Source organism: Archocentrus centrarchus, chromosome 2, assembly GCF_007364275.1.
Source record: "Archocentrus centrarchus isolate MPI-CPG fArcCen1 chromosome 2, fArcCen1, whole genome shotgun sequence".
In the NCBI taxonomy this organism is placed as follows: Eukaryota; Metazoa; Chordata; class Actinopteri; order Cichliformes; family Cichlidae; genus Archocentrus; species Archocentrus centrarchus.
The window spans coordinates 25853590-25879573 of NC_044347.1; the positions used below are offsets into that span (position 1 = coordinate 25853590).

General features: G+C 41.3%; 2 protein-coding genes across 9 annotated transcripts in view; one reads left to right on the plus strand and one right to left on the minus strand.

Annotated features, from left to right (window-relative positions):
• Positions 1–25984, minus strand: part of zranb3 (zinc finger, RAN-binding domain containing 3) — a 180865-nt gene that overhangs the window by 131423 nt on the left and 23458 nt on the right. The window lies entirely within an intron of this gene.
• The window catches only part of r3hdm1 (R3H domain containing 1), a 55856-nt gene that overhangs the window by 4425 nt on the left and 25447 nt on the right, over positions 1–25984 (plus strand). For 6 of the 8 annotated variants that reach the window (XR_004021033.1, XM_030746942.1, XM_030746973.1 and 3 more), the window contains exons 2-8: positions 4263–4422; positions 10929–11121; positions 18330–18347; positions 18991–19080; positions 23818–23941; positions 25250–25328; positions 25895–25954. Coding sequence is in view for 7 of the 8 variants with exons in the window: in XM_030746942.1 (XP_030602802.1) it covers positions 10969–11121; positions 18330–18347; positions 18991–19080; positions 23818–23941; positions 25250–25328; positions 25895–25954 (524 nt within the window). In the remaining variant the exon portion in view is untranslated. The remainder of the gene's footprint in view (positions 1–4262; positions 4423–10928; positions 11122–18329; positions 18348–18990; positions 19081–23817; positions 23942–25249; positions 25329–25894; positions 25955–25984) is intronic. The other 2 variants (XM_030746950.1, XM_030746965.1) reach the window with 2 other exon arrangements.

Here is a 25984-nt window from a genome sequence, read left to right on the forward strand (position 1 = left end):
TTCTGCCGTTTTTAAAAATGTCTCCTCTGCATCAGCTTTTCTGCCTCTCTTCTGTCATAGCAAGGCATCCAGCCTTTTTTCCTTTGGCTTGTTAAACTAAGCTCAGCTCGAGCTGTGGTGTGCCGTCAGCGGCGTGTTACTCGCTGAAGCTCGAGCCGGAGCACTTCCAAATCTCCTGGCTGGTTTGCTCTGCTCTGCTTCTGCTTTTCATTATGTGGATAATTAACAGAGATCAGCCAATAAGAGGCTTCGCTCGGCACCGTTTTCCAGCCAACCTCATCCCGTCTCCCTCGTTTCCCCTGTTTGTTCTGCAGGTGTTGTCTTGCAAATTGACTTTTAATGACTCTTGCAGACTTTTTGAGTGCTTCCTGTCTCATAAGGCACCATAGATTAAAACTGCCAGGCTTGCATGTTAGTTTTCTGTGTTTACTGTTTCTACTACTAATTGCTTAGATTGATACTCCCTGGAAGCTCTCCTGTGGGATAGGTAATGGATTACCTCCATGCTCCACTGTGGATTTAATTTATTAATGCTGGCTGGCTGCACTTCTACTGCGCCGTGCTGCCTTATGTGACCTGGAGGCAGAGCGAGCAGCGCAATTAGAGTCTCATTTGTGCCTGTTTATTTATTTTTTTCTCTTAATTCACTCTCAGCTATTACAAGCACTTCCTTAAACTGACACTGCCTCAGTCGTCCTGAAATCAAGGCAAGCAGTGTTATGAAAGTGATATAATTTCATCGGCTTTACCCTAATCGTTCTGTGGTCCAATTATATAGCTCCCCTGTCAGTACTTCTCTTTGCTTTGCAATTAGCAGAAATGGGTAGGAAATGGGAGATTAGTTACTCAGTTAAGCAAAACAGCGAAATCAATTTTATTGTAGCATCGCGAATGTAAGCGAGCATTAGCAGCCTAATTAACTGTTTATTTGATGCCTGATTTTTATTAGGGTGCATGTCATGCAGGCTGCATGCTTTAAATTTTTTTTATTTAATTTTTTTGTGGAAGTCAGAAAGGCGACGGTAATGTTTGGTGTCTTTATTTTGTTTAAAAGTAACATTTAAGAAATCAGCCAAACATAAGCGGTCATTTTTATTCAGAGAACAGCGAGCAGGTGACACAGAGCAGATGTGCACGTTGTGTCTGAATCGAGCTCTGGTTCGTATTTTACGTCTCTGCTGTTGTCCGTTTTTGTGCGACACTTGGAAAAGCTCATCAGCAGCGATAAACTCATGAGTTATTTTTCAATGCGGCAGAATGCAGGAAGATACTGCTGCTTGTTCTTTTTTTCTTTTTTTTCTCTTCTTTTTCTTGTCTCAGGAATGCTTGGAAATCATTGGCAGGTTTTCTTTGAAGCTTCTGAAGGTGATGGCGCGCTCTGTTCCGCCTCTTCTTCCTCCCCCGTTCTCTACCGAGAATAGAGCCGGGGATAGAGTAGCAGATAGAGGGAGGGATGGAGGGTCCTTCACCTTCAGTTGAGCTGGTTTATAGGCGAGACAAGAGCCCTGATGCACACAGAACAGAGCGTAGCGGAGGTGTGGGAAGGAAAGGTCAGCCTTTGGAAAAGAGAGAGTGAGAGAGCCGTGTGTGTGTGTGTGTGTGTGTGTGTGTGTGTGTGTGTGTGTGTGTGTGTGTGTGTGTGTGTGTGTGTGTGTGTGTGTGTGTGTGTGTGTGTGTGTGTAAAGGCATAAAGAAAATAAGTACACTGGAGAGCGTTTGCTCTCCATCAGCAGCAGGCTCTCATGCGCTTCACAGTGATTGAGAAATTTCTCATTAGCTTGCCATCGAGCATAATTGTTGGCAAGAGCAGCCCATCAAGAGCCCGGTGTGTGATTAACTCGGCTGAGTTGACAGGCGCCCTCATGACCCTGCTGTGGGTTTCTCAAGAGTTAATTTCCAACAAGAACAAGGAGAATGCTTCTGTGTGCACATGTGGCTTATGGTTTGTTTGTTTTTTTCCCCCCATAAAATAATGAGATATAATTTTGATCCTTGTTCATTGTAATACATTCCTCAATCTGTGCTGTGTGCAGGTGGGCACATTTGGCATTTGTGTGTGCGCGTGTGAGGCTCCTTATATGCCATCACGGTTAAGGTGGTACGAAGGGGCGGTGTGACACTGAACGATGCCTCAGGGAGCCTCTTTAAGGTTGCTGTGCTCTGCGGTGACTGTAATGCCAATGAACCACTCCCTGTCAGCTCCAGCACAATACTGGAGGACACACAGGCAGGCAGAGGAGCTCTACAAGTCCACTGCTGTGTGTGTGTGTGTGTGTGTGTGTGTGTGTGTGTGTGTGTGTGTGTGTGTGTGTCTGTGTGTGTGTGTGTGTGTGTGTGTGTGTGCACACACGCGTGCATGTTTTGCAGTGCTAGGGCGTGTTATAAGCTGCTGAGCACCTATCAAATGGCGATGTTCCCCTGTCTGTGTCTGTCAAAAACATCTTTTGGGTGTGCATTGTTTGCGTTAGTATACAGTGTTTACTGCGCACACACACAGGCTCAGTGTGAAGTCCTGAAGCCAGCCGGCTAATCCACGGCTGCACCGTTCACTCAGCAGCTCTGGTCATAAAACCTGGAGCGCCCACGGTCAGACTCATCTGCACCGCTGTCAAAGCAACTTTTGCACTCTGTGTGTGTGTGTGTGTGTGTGTGTGTGTGTGTGTGTGTGTGTGTGTGTGTGTGTGTGTGTGTGATAGCTGCAGGAGCAAGCTTTTCAGATATTTGGCTGGCACTATCTGCAATGGTTCCAATCAGCACCACTTCTGCTTTCAACTAGGGGCGAAATCTCCAGCCGCAGCACCGAGATGATACTCCCGTCACACGCAAGCAGGCATGTAAAAAGTGCAGGGCGCATTTAGAAGGCGATAAGAGCAGAGGGGGAGAAGATAAGAGCAGCTCAGAACAAGAGTGAAAGATGATTCAGGTGATCCCGAGTGCAGAGGTGATTCTGGTTACTTGACTACAAAATTCATATAATTGGTTTTAAACTCTCCAAAGGGAACAATGACAAATGCCGTGAAAACAACATTAAGCAGTCAGTCTTTGGAAGTACTGTAGGCAGCGCTGGTGGTTCTGTGATGCAGTTTTGTACAAAAGCAACACGCCATCGTCTCAGTCTGTGCCTCTGAGATGCCATGAGAGAGAACAATAGAAATTGAGCAGAGATTGCACTCGACCTTTTTATTTTCTTTTTTTGGCTGCCACAGAGAGAGCCACACCTCGGCACCGTTGGGTATCAGAGTCAGCGTGGCACCTCGCCCGCTTACTTAGCAGCAGATTAGAGGAGTTGGGAGAGGCCAAGAGCAGTGTAGGGCGACGGGGGGGGGAAGCCTCGGTGCGGGTCAGCTGTAGGAGAATGTCCAGCATGTGGTCTGAGGAAGTGATTAATCAATTAGATGTTTGATGGGAAATAAATGGGCAACTGCTCCTTTCTTACTTAATGTTTTTATATCGTTATCAGCTAATTAACTAAAAGACATAACCTAGAGCTTTAAGAAATATGACTGCTTTTCTAACGTTTTAAAGACCAAATAAGCCATCAAATATTGTTGTATACAACTAAAATATTGATCTGAAATGTAGATGGTAATTAGTTGCAAGCATAACCTGATGTTTAGCAACTTCCTTTGGCAGTTGATCCTGCAAAGTGAGTCGATAAGGTCATCTTTTCACAGTATAACATGGGGACGTCACTAATAGGGCATCAGGGTGCGTGGAAAAAAACACTGTTTCTGTAATACAGCTGGAATTCTCAATTTGTCTTCTCCAGCGTTGTCGATATTTCACAGCTGTGTTGTTGTTTTCAGATGTCTGCTCTGCCCAGCCGGGTTCACCTTGTGGTTCAGCTAGAAAGGAATTTGCTGGAAAATAGAGACTGTACATTTAGACGACTTGAAATTTATGTGGCACCAAATGGCAGAGGATTTCTGAGCCGAGAAATGCTATCTTCCCCTGCTGCTCTCTGAATTCCTAATGCTTGGTTTTTACGAGGTTGGCAGGGGTGCCTTCTCCCGTTGCCTCCGCCGCACTCCCAATCTCTGTGCTCATCCATTATTTATGGCGCACAGGCACACATAGGCCCAGAAATACACACTCGCTACACTTCCACTTTCTTTTTTTGCCACAGAACACAATAGATTTCAGAGTTGCTGACATCCTGACTGCTGTCAGTCCACGTGACCTCAGTGACAGCGTTGCTCCTAACCTCTGACCCCGCGCGCTCTAACACTGCAGCACTAACCCCGTGCCTCTCTCCATTGCAGGTCAGCAGGGGTCATGAGGGTGTCGGAGGCCCCGCTCACTGTTCAGAGCAGCTGAAGCAGACATGGGCAAAGAAGTCTCGGGTGGCATCGGTAGGCTCAGCCTCATCGACATCAGCGGCCACATCCTCCTTTGCCATAACCACCACTGGGTACGCACGAAGTATGTCTCTCTCTTCTTCTTTTTTAAACTGTTTAACAAGAGTAATAAGAACATGTCTGTAAAATTGGCCAGATAAATGTTTCTATTCATTCTTATGTGACACTGCTGTCCAATCAGAAGGCTGTTCATGAGGGCGTAACAAGATGTCGTAACTAAAACAGTCCACAACACATAAAAAGCTTGCAATGTTTGTTTCATGTATTAATTTTTAGGAATGTCTGGAGTCGTCATCACTCCAGACATATCTGATGTTCTTGCCTACGCCGATTTGTTTTGTCTGTTCAGTTTACACTTTTCCACATTTTGCTTTTGAATCAAATGTAATAAGTGTTTGTCGAGGCATTTTTGGCCTTCCCACAGACAAATTTAAAATGTGCATAAGAACTGGTGGATGGAAATGCACTTAAATTGGGCCACAATAGGAAAATTACTGTTTTAGTAATTATCCCATTATCATTTCTGATGTTCTAAACAAAAATGAACAATGACGTGTGATGTGCAATGGCAGATTTTGGTAGCATTTCATTGGGATAAATAAACCACAAGAACAATGAAATATGTGAGAACACAGCTTCTCTTTTGGTTTTAAACTGAACAAATGGCAATAAAATGTTTTTTGTTTGAACGCTGATGTCACTGCTACACCTTGATGCCATTAGTGCACACAGCACTAAAGTCCCTTTCATGTAGAACTAGGGTGGCCAAAAAAATCAATCAATCAGTACTCAGATACTAAAAATCCTATTTGATTACATACTCATTCATGTTAACACACATTAACATTAGCTCTTTAACTATTAGCAAATACCCAATAGCCACGCTAGCCTTCTGTTGAGTTATCATTAAGCTAGTGGGCTGCTAATTAATGTTAATATAACTTTATCAGTCCTGCCTATCTGTAACAGACGTAATAGAAAGTGCTAATTTAACAGGTAACACAGTTACTTGTGTCTAAAGTGTTTCTCAGATAGCAGAAGACTGAAGTTTACATCAACAAGACAGAAACAGCGACAGGCTTCCTCACAGCTCTGTTTGATAAGGAGCAAAACACGATGCCAAGTTACTAGAAGCAAAATAAATAGGCAGGACTGCTGAATACATTTGCATGGATCAGTATTTTTATTTTATTTTTTAAAATGTGTCTTAATTTTGTTATCTCCCCTCCTCCTGGTATCAAAAGCGGTACTGTGTATCGAGTACTTCCCTGGTTTTGGTATTGAGTCCTGTGCTGAACAATACGCAGATGTTTTCCAGTATCCAGATGATGCCTTCTTCAGTGAAGACCTTGCTTATTTCAACAAGACAGTGCCAAACCACATACTGCGTTTATTACAGCAGCAAAGGTCCACAGCGTCTGTGAGCCATCTCGTGCATTTAAAAAAAGAAGAGACGCCCCTGAGCTGTTGAACAGTTAATATCACATACTCAAGAGGAACATTTCTGGAAGCATTTCAGAAAAAGAGGCAAAAGAAAAAAAAATCATTGCATACTTTTTCTTTTTTTCTTTTTTTTTTTAAGTGGGGTTGTCTATATATTAAACTGCACATATAAAAAAAAAATTGTTGATGTTTGTTTTCACTCTAACTCATAAAGAGAGCAATTTGCTACTCCCTGAATTCTTTAATGTAACACTAAGGACCAAATAATGATCTATATTACTTATGCAGTCTAAGCATCAGGGATTCTAAACAGGCACACTGTGCAATTACTTCAGCCGTGAGAGACGAGACGGTGAAATTCAAATGCATCAAAGTCTGAAGCCAAATTTAGTCTAACACTCCAGTCCCATGATAAAATGTGTTTGGAAGAATGAATGATTCGGTGAGGGGCAAAATGGATATCCATCACAAGCCCAGCACTTGAAAATATCTGTCCAATATTGCAAATCTTCAACAGAGCGACTCAAGAGACTTCACTCATCAAAATGTCAGCAACAGACGCTAAATATTCAAAGGCATGTGCAGCACTCTGGAGTATTAAGCTGTTTTCCTTCAGAATGTAAAAATAATGTAAAGCAGCAGCCGGCATTGCTTTTGTCAAACCTCTGACAGGTCATTGAAATTCAAAGTCTGATTCTTCACTGCCCGGCTAAATTTTAGCGAAACTCTTAGCCATGCGCTCCATTGGGTTAGCGCCTGGGCTGTGGACCTCTGTAGAAGTCGATTACTCTGACATGGAGGAATTGGATGCCACCTTTTTAAAAGAGAGCAGCGCGCGCTTTGCTGTCTCAGCTCTTTTGGGATGGAGATAAACAATCAAGTCTCAGCCAGCCGCTTTGCTGCTCAGTGATCAGATAGGAAAATGGCTCTGATCACTGCCGGGCAAATAGGTTGAAGGCCGGAACACACACACGGCCGGTCACGTACACGCTCGAGCGCAGGGTAAGCGCTGTCATGTGTGGTTCCAGTTTTTGATGTGCAAAGTGAATTTGATGAGCCCATTTCTAATTAACCTATTAATCATAGCTCTCATGTACCAGATGTCCGCCCTCCCTTCTTGTGAGTGTGCGTCTGTGTATGTTACACTGCATGGGGCCTGGCTGCACAATTAGGGCATATCAGCAGGATGAACTCACACCATGACTTAAAACATAGGGAGGTCGTGGTATTACACTGATAAGTCCTTCAGTGGGCCATAGGTGCAAGGCAACTTATGTTCCAGGATCAGCAACCACAAAGAGGTCTTTTATTTTGAAAGACCTGCTTTATTAGGGTACTATATTAGTCCACATTTTATGTAGTTTTTGTCTCAGTTTTGAACCTGTGCACTACTTTAAGAACATACCCAGTAATCTTTGCAGCTGTAATGACAATGGGAGTTTTTTTTTTTTTTTGTTTGTTTGTTTTGTTTTTTTTTAATGAATATTCAATTGCAAACTTCCTCTTTTGGGATGCTAGTTTAGTTTAAAAAAAACAAAACAAACATAATTTCTCCTTTTTATAGATCTAAAATGTTCCAGACTTAAGCTTGCAATTTTAGGATTATCAGCCAAAATCACACCGTATTATGTTTAATCCTAAATAAACATCTTTATATGGGAACTAGAAGTTTTCTGTTTGCTGATACTCTAAAACAACCTCCTTCAAACTGAAACAAACACTACAATCTTAACGTTTTCTCACAGCGGTAAACTGTGCGCCTGCTGCATCCTGTCCAGTCGTGTCTGTTGTCTCAGGCTGAACAGCTGCAGAGCTGTGAGACAGCGCAAAGACAGAGTAATGACTGATGACCACAGACCGTGTTGGTGCCACCAACTGTCTCCCCTCCTCTTTCTCCTGCCTACTCCTGCATAGACCTTTGTCATCACAGGCTTTCTTTAGTCCCTTTCATCCAGTCCTTTACATTAATCACAATGTGCCAGATTCATGTTTGAATAAACACCCCGGCTTCTTTACTGGAGAAGTTGCAACGGAAAGCTCGCTACTTCTGACCTCGTAACGTATCCATCACTTTTAACGTCGTACAAGTCTGAACTGCATGCAGTCACATTAATGCGCTGCGTGCGTCTTAGCTCAGCAAAAAATTATGATTGATTTTTATATTTTAAAAAATACTGACTTTGTTCAGTTGATGTACTGTCCAATTTTACATGTATGGTGAATACAGCTCAGTGCTCAGCTGTTGGGTATTTCTGAATGAAGAAACAAGAACAACTGTCCTGCTTGGGTAACGTAATTTTGTATTGTTACATGACAAGATTACTGCCATTAAATAGTAATCTGTTATGCTATAGCGTTACCTACTGAGGAAGCATACGCCTTTTTGCATTAGCAAAAAACAAAAAAGTTGGTTATAAATGAAGAGTGTAGCCTAGCATATACATCTACCTCTGACTGACTGTTTTGACTTTACCGTATTCATAGCAAGTTGATAGTGGTAGCATTTCTACCACATAAGCAAAAACTCTGTTAATTTCCCTCTGAGCAGCAGCTTTAACTAAAAGTAGAGCCAGATATTACCTATTTGCCAATATATTGGTGTTGGCATTTATAGTGACCAATAAATGAAAATTTAAAAAAATGATAAATGAAAATTAAAATGGAGAAGTGATGCAATAAATATTACCATGTTATGAGTCATGATGATGCATAGTTTGTCTACCAGAGGGCACTCTGCAACTTTCCTAGTTGGCAACACTTTAAGAAATATATTTTTATGTTTATTTATTCACAAAATTCAATTCCAGACATAAGTATAAAGTGCAAGATGTGCATGCATCTTTACGAGTACATTCCTAAATCAGTCCTCAATTCCATTTTTGACATTTCAGGCAGCGCGTTTGGAACGCCACAGGCACGACAACCAGCTGCTCCAAGCAGGCAGAGTGTAAACGAATAATCCACAACTTAAAACTGAAAATATAGTTTAAAATAACCCATATTATCTTCATGAGGACGCATTAATACACGTAGCAGATGTTAGGGAAGTCTGTTTGTTTCCTGTGTCAAAAAGGAAAAAAATATATATTGGCCAATATATCGTATTTTTAAATCACCATATATCAAATATTGGTCTTAAAGATCCTGTATCGGTCTGGCTCTAGCTAAAATCTTACCAGCCTAATCACCAGGGGACTTAGCCTGCAGGTGCTTCTACAAAATGGAGAGTAGAGCTCCTTAGCAGCCGACCAACACCAAGATGATGTGAATGCTTGTGAATGCTGCCCCAATGTAAAGACTAGCTGACCTTAACATGTACACTGACATACCTGTACGATATCAGACATTCCACTATGCAGCAAGGAGGCAGAAAAAGGTAGAAACATAATAAATGGTCAAGGATTTTCTTTTCTTTTTTTTTTCCTGTTATCTCAACAAAAGGAAGATAAAAATGTAAAATTTTATCAGGAAGCTAAATAACGGACTAATTATTCATTCAAAACTAATGCATTACATTGCTCCTTTATATGAAAGACCAAGTGTTCTAACACTCTTCACTTTGTTACACATTACACAACACTGCCCACGTCTGAATGGATAAGCTGGACATTTACCAAATTGCCAGCCAGCCCATATGATGTATCCCATGTCTGAAAAGTGCCTGGGTTATCAAACACAAATCCACTTAATATAAACTAATGGCTGTATTCCATCCATCCATCCATCCCGTAATACTATTAGTAACACCTTTGTTTATTCTGCAATAACTCAAGCTACCCATCATGGAAAATGTCTGTTACAATATGGCTCCATTTCACACTAGTAAACAGTCATTACTAAGCACTTCTGAGACAAGGATGAGTGTTTTTACAGTGGACCTGAGCTTATAATGAAAAGTAAGTACATTTTTATTTATTACGATATATAGAGTATGGCTACTGCAACAAACTTATTTATTAATGATACTTTAATGTACCTTAATGCCATACTAATACACTATATTTATACACTGTTATTTGCCATTAAAGGAGCCTTATATCATTTTTCCTGGCATTTGCATTATTATTTTTTATTATTAATATTATCATTATCTCATCATGTTACATCGTTGATAAAATGGCCCGTTATAAATTATAAACCTTTTGTCTTTACCAGTCCAAAGAGTCAGCATAAAGATGAGGGAGCTCTTTACAAACTGTGTTACTGCATGGCAGCACAAATTTATTATGTAAATAATAATTGGTAGTAAATTGTTTTTATTCAATATTAATTAATTTGTGTGTAAGGCAGCATCAGGCCTGATATGAACATGTTGCTTTAATGACTTTGTAATAAAGAAATGCAGATATGCAGTTCAAATGTAATAAATTAGTAATCATTCATAAAATATTAAATAGGAGCTAAAATAAATGTATTTAATGCACTAGTCTCATTTGTGCTTAGTGTACAAATTTTTCTTTCTTTCACTTATCCTAACGGAGCATCAACTGAACAATGTGAAATTTAAAGCGGGAGAGAAAGTGTCAGTAAAGGCGTCGTCATTGGTAGTTTTTAAGTCATCTTAAGTTGCTTGACCAGAATTTGCAGTTAAGTTTAAAAAATAAATAAATAATAATAAACTAACTGCAAACGAAAAAGCTGTTTAACTGGTGTGAAATATCTCCAGACTGTGTTTTATGGTTAGCTTCATCCATGTTAGGTTAGCTCTCCTGCTAGCAAACACTGGTCTGCTGCTAACACATGGTGTGCGTGCGTGTGTGTGTGTGTGTGTGTGTGTGTGTGTGTGTGTGTGTGTGTGTGTGTGTGTGTGTGTGTGTGTGTTGTAAACATAAAATGTGTGCAAAGGGAACAGACTTGAATTACATAGGTCAGACCATTGTAACAAGACCTAATTTACCTTTTTGTGTCTGAATCTGAATAATATCGTCTTAAAACGCACTGTCATTTTTTCGAAGGACTGGTATAATATCCATGTAACAGCTGTGTTTGAAACTCAATAAAGATGCTTTCAAATGATGACGTGTAGCCTCTCGTTCTTAGTTGGAACTTGCATAACACTTCAGTCACAATCATCTGAGCTTCTTCTTCAAAGAAGTTAGTTCTTATGTACACATTCCTGTCTTTCAGGTCCTCTGTATTTGACAGCATCTCCCTATAAGACTTTGCAATGAGAATGTCTGATACCGTCGACACTGAAACAATGAAGGTTTCCGAGACCGCCGACCCAGTGTCGTCTGCAAAAGACACCAAGTCTGAGGTCTCTGACCAGAGCCAGAGCAGCAGAGATGAACACGGCGGCAACAATAAAAAAGACATACAGGTAAAGAACTGATTCATATTCTGCCCAAAAACCTGCAGGTAACAATTCTTCCATATCCCACTGACCAGTACTTTATAGACTGACTGACTGATTCTGATATTTAATTTTACAATACTATACTACATCACTAGAAAAAACAATTTCAAAACACTAGATGTGTTTCTGAAAGTGCTGTGACAAAATTTAAAGAAGTGCTTCCTTCTTTGTTATCATCTGCAATAACATGTGCCAACACAAACAGCTACCTGAATCTTACTCCCACAGAAGTGGTTTATCTTGCTAACAGTGCTACATCCTCTCTGCGTACAACTTTGATACCGTGACCCCTCTGAAAAACAGTGACGCATCAGAAAAGTTTGGCTCCCTGGTATATAGTTAATAAGATGGAGAGGAAATGGTGTTGGACTAATTTTGAAGGTCTTCACTTGGCCTAATAAATAGTCTGTTGCTCTGTTTAGTTTAGTTTTGTTTTTTTAAAGTCCTGTATAAAGCTAGGACAACTTACTATTCATCACTGATTGAAGAAAATAAGAAGAACCCCAGGTTTGTTTTCAGCACTGGAGCCAGGCTGGCAAAGAGTCAGAGCTCTGTAGAGCCGAGCATTCTTCATGAATTTCTTCACAAATACAGTTTTAACCGTTAGAGAAAAAATTATTCCGTCATCCTGCAGATGTGCTAAGTACAGGAACTTTAATAACTCTGGATATTTATTCTCCCTTATTCATCTTTCTGAACTAACTTCAGTAATTTCTTCCTCTACATCATCACCATTAATGCTACAATTTTAAATGTAATCAATTTCTTTTTATACCCACCATGGGGGTGCCTTGCAAATGTCACCAAATGACAGTTGATGTCACGCCTGCTGTTGCTAGCCACTGTTTCTTCAGGTCAGTGCTAATGTGTTGTCTGAGTGGCGACACCTATTGTTCAGGAGAGTACGGCAATTCGACCAGTGTACCAGGTATACTGGCACCTTAAGAGTTCACCATTTACTACAAATGACCTCCTTGTGGCCTCTGACAGTGGATTCATCTCGCAATATTTTACTACAGATATTGGAATACATTCTCGGTATTAAAGGAAATGCACTGCAATGATTTGCATCATATTTATCTGACAGATTCTAGTTTGTGCGTGTAAATGGGGAATCTTGTTCACATATAAAAGTTAGAGTTCTAAAGTGTTCTGTGCTCGGACCAATACTATTTACATTATACATGCTTTTCTTTGTCAATATTATTAGCAGACACAGTATACATTTTCACTGCTATGCAGATAGTCACCTATATCTAGGTATAGAGCTATGACACAGATCAATTAAACTATGTCTTAAAGATATAAAGGGTGAATGCCCTGTAATTTTTTTTTTCTCCTAAATTTTGACAAAACTGAGGTTATTATGTTGGACCCTAAAAATCTTAGAAACATGCGTCTAACCAGATACTTAACTCTGGATGATGATGATGATGATGATGATGATGATGATGGTACTCTGGTATGGTATTGGAATATGTCTTTCAATGTGAAAGTTAAACAAATACGTAGGACTGCTTTTTTAAATCTCTGCAATGTCTCTGACATTAAAAACATCCTTTCTTGGAGTGATCCTGAAAAAAAAAATAGTTGATCCATTAATTACTTTTAGGCTGGACTGTTCCCAAAAAGCTTCCGGTGAATCCAAAATGCTGCAGCCACAGGACTATCGGGAGAAAGAGAGAGCATATTTGTCCCATTCTGACTTCTCTTCATTGGTTCGCTGTTAAATCCAGAGTTGATTTTGAAATCCTTCCCTTCACATACAAAGTCTTAATTAGGCCCAATCATATTTCTAGAAGGAGAATGGGAGGCAGAGGCTTCAGCTTTCAGGGCCCTCTTCTGTGGAACCAGCTCCCAGTTCTCTGTTTTTAAGATTAGACTCTAAACTTTCCATTTTGATAAAGCTTACAGTTCGGGCTGGATCAGGTGAACCTGAAACATCCCTTAGTTATGCTGCTTCAGGCTCAGACTGCTGCAGGACTTCATGTGATACTGCTGCTTCTCCACTCACCTCTTTTCACTTCCCATGTGATTATATACCACAGCAGCATGTCATTAAATTTTTATCTTCTCTTTCCCTTAGACTGTGCTTTGTCCTGTCTTCCTGTGCTCTCCTCTTCCTTTCTCTTTCCCCGTCATCCCCCGACCAGTCACGGCAGATGGCTGCCCCTCCCTGAGCCTGGTTCTGTCAGATGTTTCTTCTTGTTAAGAGGATGTTTTTCCTTCCCACCGTTGCAAAGTGCTTGCTCATAGGGGTTGCTTAATTGTTGCGGTTTTCCCCAGCATAGTGTAGGGTCTTTACCTTACAATATAAAGCGCCTTGAGGTGACCGTTGTTGTGATTTGGTGCATTATAAATAAACTTGAATTGAATTAAATTCAATGGTTAAGCACTTACGTGAAAGGAAGTGTCAGTTTCACGTAGTTTTAGTAGGCTGGACCCTGAGTAAGCTGAGGACACTTACCTGACAGCTTCATCAAAATGCTGTTTTTTATTTTATTTTATTTTATTCCACATTTCATTTCCATGAAAATTCAGTAACCGTCATCGTCAACCACCAACTGCCCTGGGCATCTCCTGTCACCTGCGGCATTCCCAGCTGTTTCAGCGAGGAAGAATAATTTCTGAAAAGTATAATCAGCACAGACCGAAATAATAATGCAGGGCTTGACTCTGCTTCACCAGCATTGAGGTCAGTCAGAGTGAGACTCTTGTCTGCTATCTTACCTGGCTGCTGAGAATTGTTGAAGTTGTTAAGAAGTCATGTATCTTCCATGGGAGACATTAAAACTGTTATCCACTGAGGATTCAGGACAGCTGAGAACACTTACATGTAAACAGCTAATTAATTAGGTCTTTGTCATTGCAACATTGTGCTTTGGGGCTGCACAAAATTTGCACTTGTTCATTTAGAGCAAAACTGGTTCTGACAGGTTTTTCTCACAGAGGAATGGACACTAAAATGGCGAAACTGTGTGAAATCTCTTCTAGTGTGGTCAAAGAAACAAAATCCAGGAAAGGAGGAGGATTGTCTCTTTGGCTGCTGCCTAAAAATAGGATTCAGGCCAATCTGGCCTTGTGGTTGGAGGAAGGGGAGCGCGAGGGAGTCAGGCAGGCAGATAATCGGAGCTCAAATCCAGGCTTATCTTCCAACTTCCTGCGCCTATGTTACCCTGAGGAACAGAATGACACCAGCATGGGGGGAGCAGCAGGGGAGAGAGGAGGAGATCCAGGAGGAAGAGGGAGGGAGAGACGCGTGGAGAGGTTGTAAGAAGGAAGGATTAGGGAGAAGAGTAAGGTGGGAGAACATGAGAGACATGGTGTTGGAGAATGAAGGAAAGAAAGGAGAACAGAGGCGAGACAAAGACGAAGCAAGAAGATGAAAGCAGGGGGATGATTTTCCTGAAGTTACTCTAATCCACTACAGGGGAAAAAAAAAGAATTCCTACTATTAGCTCAACAAAATTTATTTAGTACTGATTACATTTGAAAGTAGCAACTTTTGAAAGACAAAACGTTGTTTTTGGAAATAAAAATTTGACTTCATAAGCAATAAGTCGGACTGTTGCACAATTCAGTTCAATTCACTCATGTATTTTTTGCTCCTGTAGCCTTGTGCTGTCTCTTATGACCATTACTTGAATGGCTCTGCTTCTTGTATAAGTGCTTTAGGAAAATTTCAACATTTTGGAAAACGCAGTTAATGTAAGTATACTAAGCGACGACTCCTGATTAAAAGAATAATTCATAGACTAGTAATGTACATTGCCAGTTAACTGATGGTTTCTGTGCAGCCACTTGACAGTAGCACCATTCTTGATTATCTCTGTGTCGGGAAATTGTAAATAGACAAGGTGGGAAGTAGCACGTTATAAATGAATATTTATATGCAGGCTGTGTCTAAACTAGCATAATGCCCACATTCTGCACAGGCATGTGGACCTTAGACTGCAAGGAACGAAGGCTGCTGGTGCTACTACTGCAAACATAATGGTAATAGTGCTGTCAATCAGATTCCACAACTTTATGTGCTATTATTTATTTAAATAAATAGATATATTTCTTTTATTTATTTATTTTTGTTTTTAATCTGAGAAATTAATTAGACTGAAAATAAAAGTTAATGTAAGTGAAAGAGTCTGTAACCATAATTGTAAAAAATTCAGGAACAGTTTTTTTTTGTTGTTGTTGTTGTTGTTGTTTTTTCACATTATCGTAAATCGTAGCACTGATATCTAAGAAATATTTGGACAGGAAACCAGTTTATTCTCTCTATTTACTGCCTTTTCTTGTGACTGCTACAAATGTAGTTTCCTTTTGATTCTGATGGTTTTATTTTGTTTTTGTTTGTTTTCCTTTTAAACACACCCTGACATAATGACTTTATGGATATTGGAATGTAAGGATACGCTGTCGGGGCTGACACAGCCGACCTTTTCCCTTGTAATTTCCAGCAGTGGAGGCGGTGGAGCCAGTTCTGTTGCTCTGTGTAAGGGCATCGGTTAAATGCCTGAAATGTTCATTGTGGGACGAATGGGGGGGGGGGGGGGGGGGAGAAATGGGGGAGGTGGCAGTGGTAACTCAAACAAGGCGATGCTCGGGACGGGAGGGGGGCTATTGGGAGACAGAAATGCATTCCAACAGAGGTAAAAGGGGGTGACTTTGCCACCATCTGCCTCCAGCTCTCCAGCCCTGTCCTCTGCGGCAGGACAGGTGGCTGGTGGCCGCCCTACTTCTGCTGACTTCAGCCCTTTTTTCCCTCTCTCCCCCCTTTTCCCATTCCTTTATCTCCTGGCGGCATTGTTCATTCCCCACCGGCCCCACACCACTCAATTAGCCGGTGAAGCGGTGCGTTCATAGTCCCCGACCACCCCCCCACCCCCACCCTCACTACCCTCTCCTCCGCATCCATATTACCTGATATAGAAAAGGGGCACGGCAAGTCACAGGCGTTGGAAATAGGCGAACAGCGGCCCTCGAGCTCAGTGAGGGAGGGGATGGTTGTCCTTTTGATTTTTAGAGGACAGGTGGGAAGGACATAGCTCTGTGTGTGTGTGTGTGTGTGTGTGTGTGTGTGTGTGTGTGTGTGTGTGTGTGTGTTGGGATTAGGAAACAGAGGACTGGGCTCTGTTACAATTTACACTGAAATGGCTCCTGCCAGGTCTCCCCCTCCCTACCTTTCCCCTCCTCCGCTCTTCCCTATATGTGCTACTGAGAGACCTTCTGTTTACACACTCACTCTCACACACACACACACACACACACACACGCACGCACCCACCAGTGCATGAAGCGCAGAGGCACCGAGCTGTCTCACACACTAGTGGGCGGCCGGCCTCTCTCTGCTTTCTGCACCTTACATCCTGCGCCTGCTTTCACATGACAGCTAAATGGAGCAACGAATAAAACTGACCCGAATCCCTCGCAGCCAAATGTCTGGCTTTTGTTTTCTGCAGTGTGTGTGTGTGTGTGTGTGTGTGTGTGTGTGTAAGTAAAAGGAAGGTGTCCTACAGTGCAACCACTTTGGTAGCATATGCTTTGCAGAAATGATTTTTGTATCCATTATTTATCCAGAGAAAAGTCTCAGTGACATTGAAATTCTCGCTTTTAATTAAGAGTGATTTGGCCAAGAGCTTCGCAGACATTGTAACAATTATAAGCACACAATAATGCAGAACTGTGAGATAACATATCAAGGTCAGAACTTCAGGTCTTTCTGCAGATTATTACAGGAAAAAGGGGGCAGATATTTTTGGAACCAGTCCAAGGAGAGTGTCAGTGTGTCCCATAGAATTGCATTATATTTGAAATGCTTGCACAGCAATAATTTTTTTTCTGTAATAAATTAAAAATAAAGCCGCATATATTTTGTTACTGTATGTAATGGCTGCAAATCAGCTTCTTTTGTAGTAAGCTCCTCTCATGGACAGGCTTCAGCTTTAACGTTTTGGACGTTCTTCAGCTTTGGTCAGCTGACCTGAGCTCAGTTTCTGGTTAGATTGGCCCTCAAGCTCGCAGTAGAACGAGGACCATCAACGCCAGCTGCTGTTCAAGATGGTGGAGTTGGAGTCTGTCCAACTGCAGGATGAGAGACTGGAGACACTGACTTTGACACTGAGTCCAGCAATAACAACCTGACCAATTAGCCCACAGGAAACACTAGACTATAAGGACTGGAGCTAGCAGCAACTTTCAAAATAAGAGTTTGTTTACTGGAATGTATCCTATCAATCGTTATCTCTTATCAGCAGCCACAAACCAAAATATACTTTGGCAGTCATGAATATATCTGGACCACCCAAGTAATGTCCATCTGTGGGAACCACTGAGATTTATAAAAGTCAAGCAGTGGGAAAAACGTAGGCCATACAGAGAGACACCCCCCGAGCAGCATCATACAGAAAATGGATATATCCAATTTCCACAGTCACGAGTGAAACCTAAATCATACATGTTAATAATATACAATATCCAGCTACTATAGTTCCTAATGAGCAGATCACTGCAATCAAATAAAGGTAAAAAAAACAAAAAAAAAATTGCCTGGAGGATGAAATGAAATTTATTCCTTAAAAAAAAAAATTCAGTGTGCATTTTAAATGACACATTCTGATCAGTTTCCATGCCTAAATATATTATGACCATTTCAGTTTTAGCCCCTTGAGCATTTTCAGAAAGATTAAATGTTAACTCTCCTGCCGTTTGAGAATAGCATAAACTTGGAGCTTGCACTTAACACCAGCTGAAGTTAAGCTATAAGACAAGACATCAAAGGCTGACTGCAGTAAGTCAAGGGTTTGTATAGTAGGTGATTTATCAAATCCTGCATTCCCAGCAGCACATGTGCTGTACATATGGAGGACCGCAGCAGTGCTAAAGCTCAACTTGAGATGTCCCGTTGTAAAAGGTGTCTCCACATTTTTGTTTTGTGCTCCTTTAAACTTTTTCAGTTCAGGAACAGACATGATAGAAACAGAAAGCTGTGAATTGTTTTGAGTTGTTCAAGCTCTAGAACAAAATCTAGGCCATTCATATTTAATTCAAAATTCTCCAATTTTTATTTATTTATTTTTTTTAAAGAAAGTAACAATCCTCTTTCCCCCTTTCAAGCATCTGTGGTTTGTTTGATATTTTCTTCCCCCTGCACCCCCTCCCCTACCTGTGGACAGCCTGTGAAGTACTCTAAGGTACGGTACTCTCGACATGCATGTTGCGCACGGATGCTCCAGCCTGTCTCGTGCACTTGACTTGCGTTGTTTGCTTGGATTGAGATGGAAGTTGTACCCGTGTTACCTGTCATGCAGATGTCTGAAATGACTTCACTGCAATGTGTTGAGATGCAATCACGTGACTGATAGTGGAGGCTGTGATGTGAATTATGAGTGAGAGAGCTGCTAGTTTGGACCTTTCCTTTGTGCTTGCTGCATTGATGTTTCCTCTGGAAAAATATGAGAAAGCTTGAAGGGTTTTTTTGTCTTTTTTTTTTTTTCCCTTAAGTTTGCTCTGATCAAATAATTTGAGAAGTTATAACAAACTAGAATCTTAGCAGTGAACAGCTCAGTCACTCAGGGAAAAGATGTGTCAGCTGAAATGTGAATTATTGAATCTGTATGATCTGCTTGCAAGAATTGATTGTGCTCGCTGGCTGTTTCAATTCGGCTTGTCACTGTGATGCGTGATGAAATTGACGCAGTTGTGGGTGTGTGTGTGTGTGTGTGTGTGTGTGTGTGTGTGTGTGTGTGTGTGTGTGTGTGTGTGTGTGTGTGTGAATGTGTGGTTTTAACTGTGCCCACCTACTTGCGCTCCTCACCCTCCCATCCCACCCCTTAGTCCAACACCAGGCTAAAGCTCGTGCGGAGCCTGGCAGTGTGTGAAGAGTCGTTTCCTTGCCCTATTCCTGAGCCTTCAGCAGCACCTCAGGTAAAAATCTCCATGAAACCAGCGTGTATTTACATTAGAGATGTGCCACTTTTAACCATATATTGTGATAAAACCTGAGTACTCAGGTTTTACCACAATATATGGTTTTAGAGGGCACATTGAATCCAGCAGTGCCCGCTTTCCTTTATTAGCAGCTTGATTTACCGTGATGTGGCTCCTTTTTACCAGTCTAACCGAAACGCAGGTTCCTCATCTGCCTACCTCGATCTACTCCAGCATTAACACTCTAAGCTAAGCAAGTCAACCTACTTTGGTACAAGCATGCATTAAAAGTGGCAGAACAACTTATGGTTCTGCTGGTCCTCATGGCAGAAGGAGGAATTTTGGTTTGATATTAAATAATGAAGCTGTGCTTTTGCAGAGATGCTAGTTTATCTCCTTAACGTTTTGTTTCACATGCGGTGTGTGTTTGTCAGTGAGCCATTTTTATAACTGACTGAATAAGTTAGCACTACAGTCCTAAAGGCAAAAGGAGGCAGGCAAATGATGGCTTCATACCTTTTTTAGCTGATATCCATTCACTTTAGCCTGCTGTAATTAGTGAACTTAACCATTTATAGTGGTATGTGAACGAGGTTCTCCCACTGCTACAGCATACGCTCTTTATCTTCATGCTGGTAATGGGAAATACACTCCCCGGCATGTGAACGTCTCGGCATCTGTAGCACTGTTTTGTGTGTGCGCGTGTTTGTGTGTGCATGTAATGGAAGGTGGATAGCGCTACATTAACCCCAAGCCCCTGCAGCAATGGTATCTGTTATCCACAACAGAGCGATCGGATTATGAAGACAACCACCCAGCTCCTTGCCTCGAGATTGTACACGCACATTTATCCACACAGGCTAGCTTCATCCCTGTATATGGGGAACAGTTCATTGCCTTTACACTTAGACTTAGCATGCAGGTAGCTTTTGCTCTGCAGAACTCTGATCAGTTCATGAATTTCACCCAACAAAGGTCTGTGGACCAATAATTTGAAAATAAAGCCCCTTTCAGATGCTCACTTCTTTTCCTTAATTTGAACGTGTCGACTTCCTGTCTCAAAGTTGCAGTGGCAGTCTTACTTGGGTGGACCTAAGTAACATTTATGCATCACTTTCAACACAGCACAAGTCTGATTTCATGCCGTTACATTAACATGTAGGCATGCACAAGATTACAGCATGCATCTCAGCTCACTGAAAGACATGATTGTCTTTCAGGCAAAACAATGGCAGTGCCCACACAAATTTCACTCCAAATAAGAGGAAGCATCAAAGTTAGATGTGTGAATTTTTTTTTTTCCCCCTTGCAAACAGAACAAAGTCTAAAAGTTTTGGGTTTTTATTTTATTTTTTTTCCCACATTTCACTGGTCCAAAAACAGTTTTTGTGCGCTTAGTTGTTGGAGCCCACACACAGAGCTCTTCAAAATCACCAAACTCCTTTCATGAGTTTTTCCTCATTCACTTTGCACTGCAATCTTTACATCTGTTGAAGAGTTACATCTGAATAAATTACATTACACTGAAGTCTTCTCTATGTTGTAAACAGATGCTGTGACAGGTTAGATCGACAGGGCTCACTAGTAATGAAAATATTGCAGGTTTTGACAGCTTTAACAAGAGCTGCAGTTTGTTGCTTCCAGGTGTTTCTACAAGTCTTTCTTCTGTCCTTCCATGTTTTTCAAAGCAGGAGAGTTGCACGTGCATTTGTGACACATGGAGGTAATTTCATTCCTTACTCATAAGTTAGCTCATAGTGATCAGGATCTCAAACCAAATAACATTGTTTTTCATTTCAGACAGCTGAGCAGCAGATATTAAAATATAGCACTGCGGTAAATAAAAGGTCAACTTGTGACCTGCCCACTTTGTGTCAGCGTACGTTGCAGAATCTCATTGAATTTTTTTTTTTTTTCTCTGTAATAGTTGGATGTTTATACTAAACATAAAGCAGGTTTCACAAAAGTGTATGTGCACCGTAAGTTCTTCAGATGCTCTGAATGCTTGGTTTCAGCTAGTTTTTTTTTTTTTTTTTCCTGTTCTCAGCTCTGCACCTTCTATGACATCATACATATCCCAAATATGGTCATCTCAAATAGCTCTGGCCCCACCCACCAGAAGCCAGCCAATTACAAGAAAGCTGCCTTAAAGGGAGGGAGAACAGGGTGAAAACTGAGGGGCTACATCAAGGCCCCACATAAGGAATAAATCAATAAATAAGAAAATCATTTTGAACTGTGAGTCTTGGAAACCTAGTCTAGTAGAAAAGGATAAAAATAAGGCTGCGAATACTCATAAAAGGTCCCATTTCAACTCAAAAAAGAGCAAATGGTTTCATATGTTAGTGTGAGATAAAGTCAAGAAAGCTGCAAAGGAAGGTTCACTTATATTTGTTTTATTGAGGTGCAAAGAAATGATTAAGGGAATTTTTTCCCATATTTCAGCTATAATTGTGGAGTATCTAGAGCCTTATATGAACATTGGGGTAATACCCATAAATAGTAGCATTAAAGTTTGATTCTAGCGCAGCCCATAATTATAAGCATATTCTGTTAATAAGGAGCAATGTGTTCTTTTTAAAGATTCATTGTAAATTCATCTCTCATCAAGTCCAGTGTGATGTAGTTTGACGCTTCAGATTCGTTAAGCTACGAGCCCACTTGTCTTCAAAGTGCTGACCTGGGATCAGTTCTTCATTTCAGCCCATTACAATTGAGCAGATAGACCTCTGATGCTTGATTAGCGGCCTTCATCTGACAGCTATGATTAAATACCTGGCTGTGGCCGCCTGATGAAAACATCACATCATCAAAACAGAAAGCGTGGAGCTCCAGCAGCGAGCCGGCCGCTGCTTTGCTAAATCGACGCTTCTTTTGCACCGTATCTCCGGGCAAAAGCCCCCCTCCAATCAAACTTTCCCCATTACATGCCACTCTGCACAGCTCCTGGCTGGTAGACACACACACACTTACACACACAGGTGTATCTGTTCCAGGCATTTCAGCCAGTCAGCACCAAGCTCCATAACCAGAGGGCGGTGTTATTCCCACAACAGTCTCGCATCGTCTGCACTCACACGACGTCCTGTATTACTGTCATCAATCATGTCGAGGAAATTACAATTTCCACACGTCAGCTACAGAGAGCTGTGGCACGGTCTAATTGAATACTCCTGATATTTCCCCAGCTCCCGTTATTGGCCCCGGAGTCGAGACTCCTTCTGCGACAAACTAACCTAGAGGGGTGAGGTAATGCAATAAAGAAAGAAAGAAGGGGGGGGTGAAACACATTAGTATGAGTACTGATTCTCAATCAAACCCTTATGATCATCAAATCTAAGCATGTCCCATTGTTCACCATTTCACATTACTGTCTCTACTGCCAGATGGTAACAAAGGCCTGTATGGATCTATGGACAGTCCAAGTCATTCCTGCTTCCTGGGAAGAAGAAAAAAACATTGAAAAATCAAACTACGTCTGCCCTTACATTCTTGGCCCGTTTGTCAGTTCCAATCAACGGCCGATAGTCAGGGGGCCTCTGAATGCACGCCGTCCTTTTTGTTTCAGAGTGACAGCATGTTCATTATATATTCACAAGACCATCATTTTCACGCTGTTTTCCCTTTATCTCGAGGTAAATGGATGTCAGGAAACAAATGAGGCAGCTCGCAACAGCTGCACATCAACCAGGCGGCTTCCATGTGATGCCGAGGGTGGCATTAAGCAGCAAACATCAGCGCTTCTCGCCAGGAGGGGGAGAGGGGGAAAAAAAGAAGCAGTTTTTGCTTTGACAAACCCACCCAGACACACATATATATGCTTGAACTTGCTGTCACTTTTACAGCGCACAATCCTAGACTCGTTTTCGCTTTTCCCCAGTCTCGCTCAGGCAATTAGTCAGTCACGTTTCTCATTAGCATTTTACATTTTCACATATATTCAGAGCGTCTTAAAATGAAGGCGAACGCGGCGTCTCATTATCTTGCTCCGCAGCTGTTACAGGGATCAAACTCGTGACCTTTCTCGGTTATGAGCCTCTCTCCCAACACTAGGTCACCCCAGCTCTCTCGCGTTCATTCATCTCTCTCTCAGATTCTCTGATGTTAGCTTTCCAGAGTTGTGTATAATCCACTTATAGTGCACTGGCAGTCCTTTGCCACTCTTCATCTTCCCTTTCAGCCTTGCCTGAAAAGCAAATCAGATATGTGTGTGTGTGCGCGTGTGTGTGTCTGTGTGTGGTGAGAGAGTACGACTGAGGTAAACCAAGGCCATGTTAAATAGATTTCAAAATAATAAGAATTCACAGAAGCCTTCCAGCCAGATTTCAACACAGTCAATTTAAAGAATTTTTCCTGCCTTTAAAATCCACCAGAACGAGCTAAAACCTGGAAATCTGCTGTGGTGTTTAAACTCAAGTTCTATTCAGGTGGTTTAATAAAAACAAGCTACTCTAACAGGTTTTTTTTTTCCATAGTTGTTTGGAATACAGGAGCTTTATTACTGGCAAGTAAACAGGTTTCCATTATAGAGTGTCTTACAGTAACCATCCTCTAATAACCCAGAACCTCAGAGAGACTGAAATGCCTCATGTTTAACATCCTTTTCTAAATTAAGGTCTTGTGTCTGCTCCCTGTCACATTTAACTTGTGAAATGTTGCTGGTAGGGATGGTTTTCTGTTTGCAGCATTCCTGCTTCCTGCAGCTTTTCAGTTTATAGTTTCCTCTCTGAACAGGACGGATTCCTTCTCCAGCCTTTTGAAAAGGAAGAACGAGCTGCGCAAGTCCAAGCTGAGAAAGATGAAAGCTGCGACAAAGTGGACAAACCAGAGAAAACGCAGAAAAAAATGCTGTCGAGAGGTGAGAAATCTTTCTGGTTTTTCAGTTTTGGGGAATGAATATCTTCTTTGCTTCTGTGCATTTTCATAGATCGGTGCTCTTAATTCCTCAGGGACAGCCCAGTGTGTTTATATTTCTTGTGTTTCCAGTTAGGCTTCAGTTATAATGCAGAATGAAGACCCGATGAGATGGATCTCAGTCAAACAGATCTGCTCTCACAGTCACAGGAACTTTAGCTTTCTTTATGTCCGAAACACCTGAGGCCTCATTTATAAACATTGCTTACTCCCAAAAAAAGGATCTTGAAATATGCATGTGCTGTTTTTTTGTCTCCCAAAATTGGAATTTATAAATAGAAACTCACTAAAGAAAGCATACATGTGGAGACAAGCCATGATATCACTGTGATGAGAGAGTGTCAGTGGCAAACTATTGAAATGAAGCCAAATGCGTTAATGATACTTATCACACAATCCATGTCACTCAGCCAAATTACATTCTTGTAATAATTATATCCTTTACCATGTCACCAGGAACATCCAATCCTCAGCATTTTTTTTTTTTCTGGCTCTGTGTCCTCCAGTTTGTCCAAAAGCACTTCTCCATTTTAAATGATATCTCATTATAGGCCAATAATTGGCGTGATTCAGTTAATTGCGACAAGCTCAAGGTGTGAAGCAATTATATGGATTCCCACAGGCGCATAAAGGTGTCTGCTTCCCTCTGTGGAGCGACACCACTGATGAGACAGCCTCCAATTATAGAAACCAGACACCCACCAAGGGGATTGGGCTCCAGCGTCCCCCCCCCAGACTCCCACTCACGAGTCTAATTCTTTTGTTGGTGCACAGGAGCATGTTTCTCATTGTCAACTTTGTTACCCGACCACTTCTTCATTTCTTAAATGGTTGAGCTGGCAGTGTTTGCAGCCCGACACAAGCTGGCAACAGATGCTTTTTTTCTTTTCTTCATACTGGTCACAGTAACAGCCAATCAAACGGCATCGTGTTGAACGATGTCACCCTCAGTAATGTTCCACATGTCAGACGCGCAGTCTGACTTTTTTTGGTTTTTTTTTTTTCCCCTCACAAATAATTGAATGACAAGCTGACTAATTGGCATATTAATATTACAAGCAGGCATTTTATTAACTGTTTTAATTTGGGAAGTCGACAGAGTGGAACATTTTTAAGTTCCTTATTATTCATCTAAAGAAAATGAGAAAATGACTTGTAGGTAAGTTTAGGGAGCGTTCTGGGATCATTTAGGTTGGATTTGTTAAGAGTTAACCTCGTTCACTGAATCTGGATGTGTGCGTCCTTTGTGCAGATTCCAGTCAAGACTATACAGATTCAACTGGCATAGATCTCCATGAGTTCCTGGTCAACAAACTGAAGGGCAACCCCAGGTGAGCTCGGGATACTAAAAGCTGACTTCAAATGTAAAATATTGAGAGTCAGGGCTTCGTGTGTTAGGTCTCAAGGACCAGTGATGGCAGCATTCAAAATGTGAAGTCCATTATTTTCGCTCAGTTTGGTATCATGTGTGGATTTACTTGTAGAGATAAACTTGTATTGGTAAATATTCCCATCATTGGCAGAGCTGTCTGATAAATTCCAAAATGGAGGCAGCTGCTATAATTTACCAGCTGTGTCACACTGACCTGTTCTCTGCTGCACAGAGGTCACGAGACATGATTCAGTGTTACAAATGCAAAAATATTCAATAAATAGGAGTTAAATATTAGAACATGCTAAGCTAACAGGCTAACTAACACTTGGGAATTAAATTTTGTCCCAAAAACAAAAATGATGAGGAGGTAAATGGCACAAGCAGGAAAAATAAACAAAATCTTGGGAAAGTTGTTGTAACTGATTAACATTAGCACATTAGCCCCAGTTTGAACCTCTTTTATGTGACCATATAAAAGAGTCTAGTTTTATGTTTCTAATAATCTCACGTTTCATTTCCCAGGGATCGAATCATGCTGCTGAAGTTGGAACAGGACATCTTGGATTTCATCAGCAATAATGAGTAAGAACTAGATGAATAGAAGACACTAGA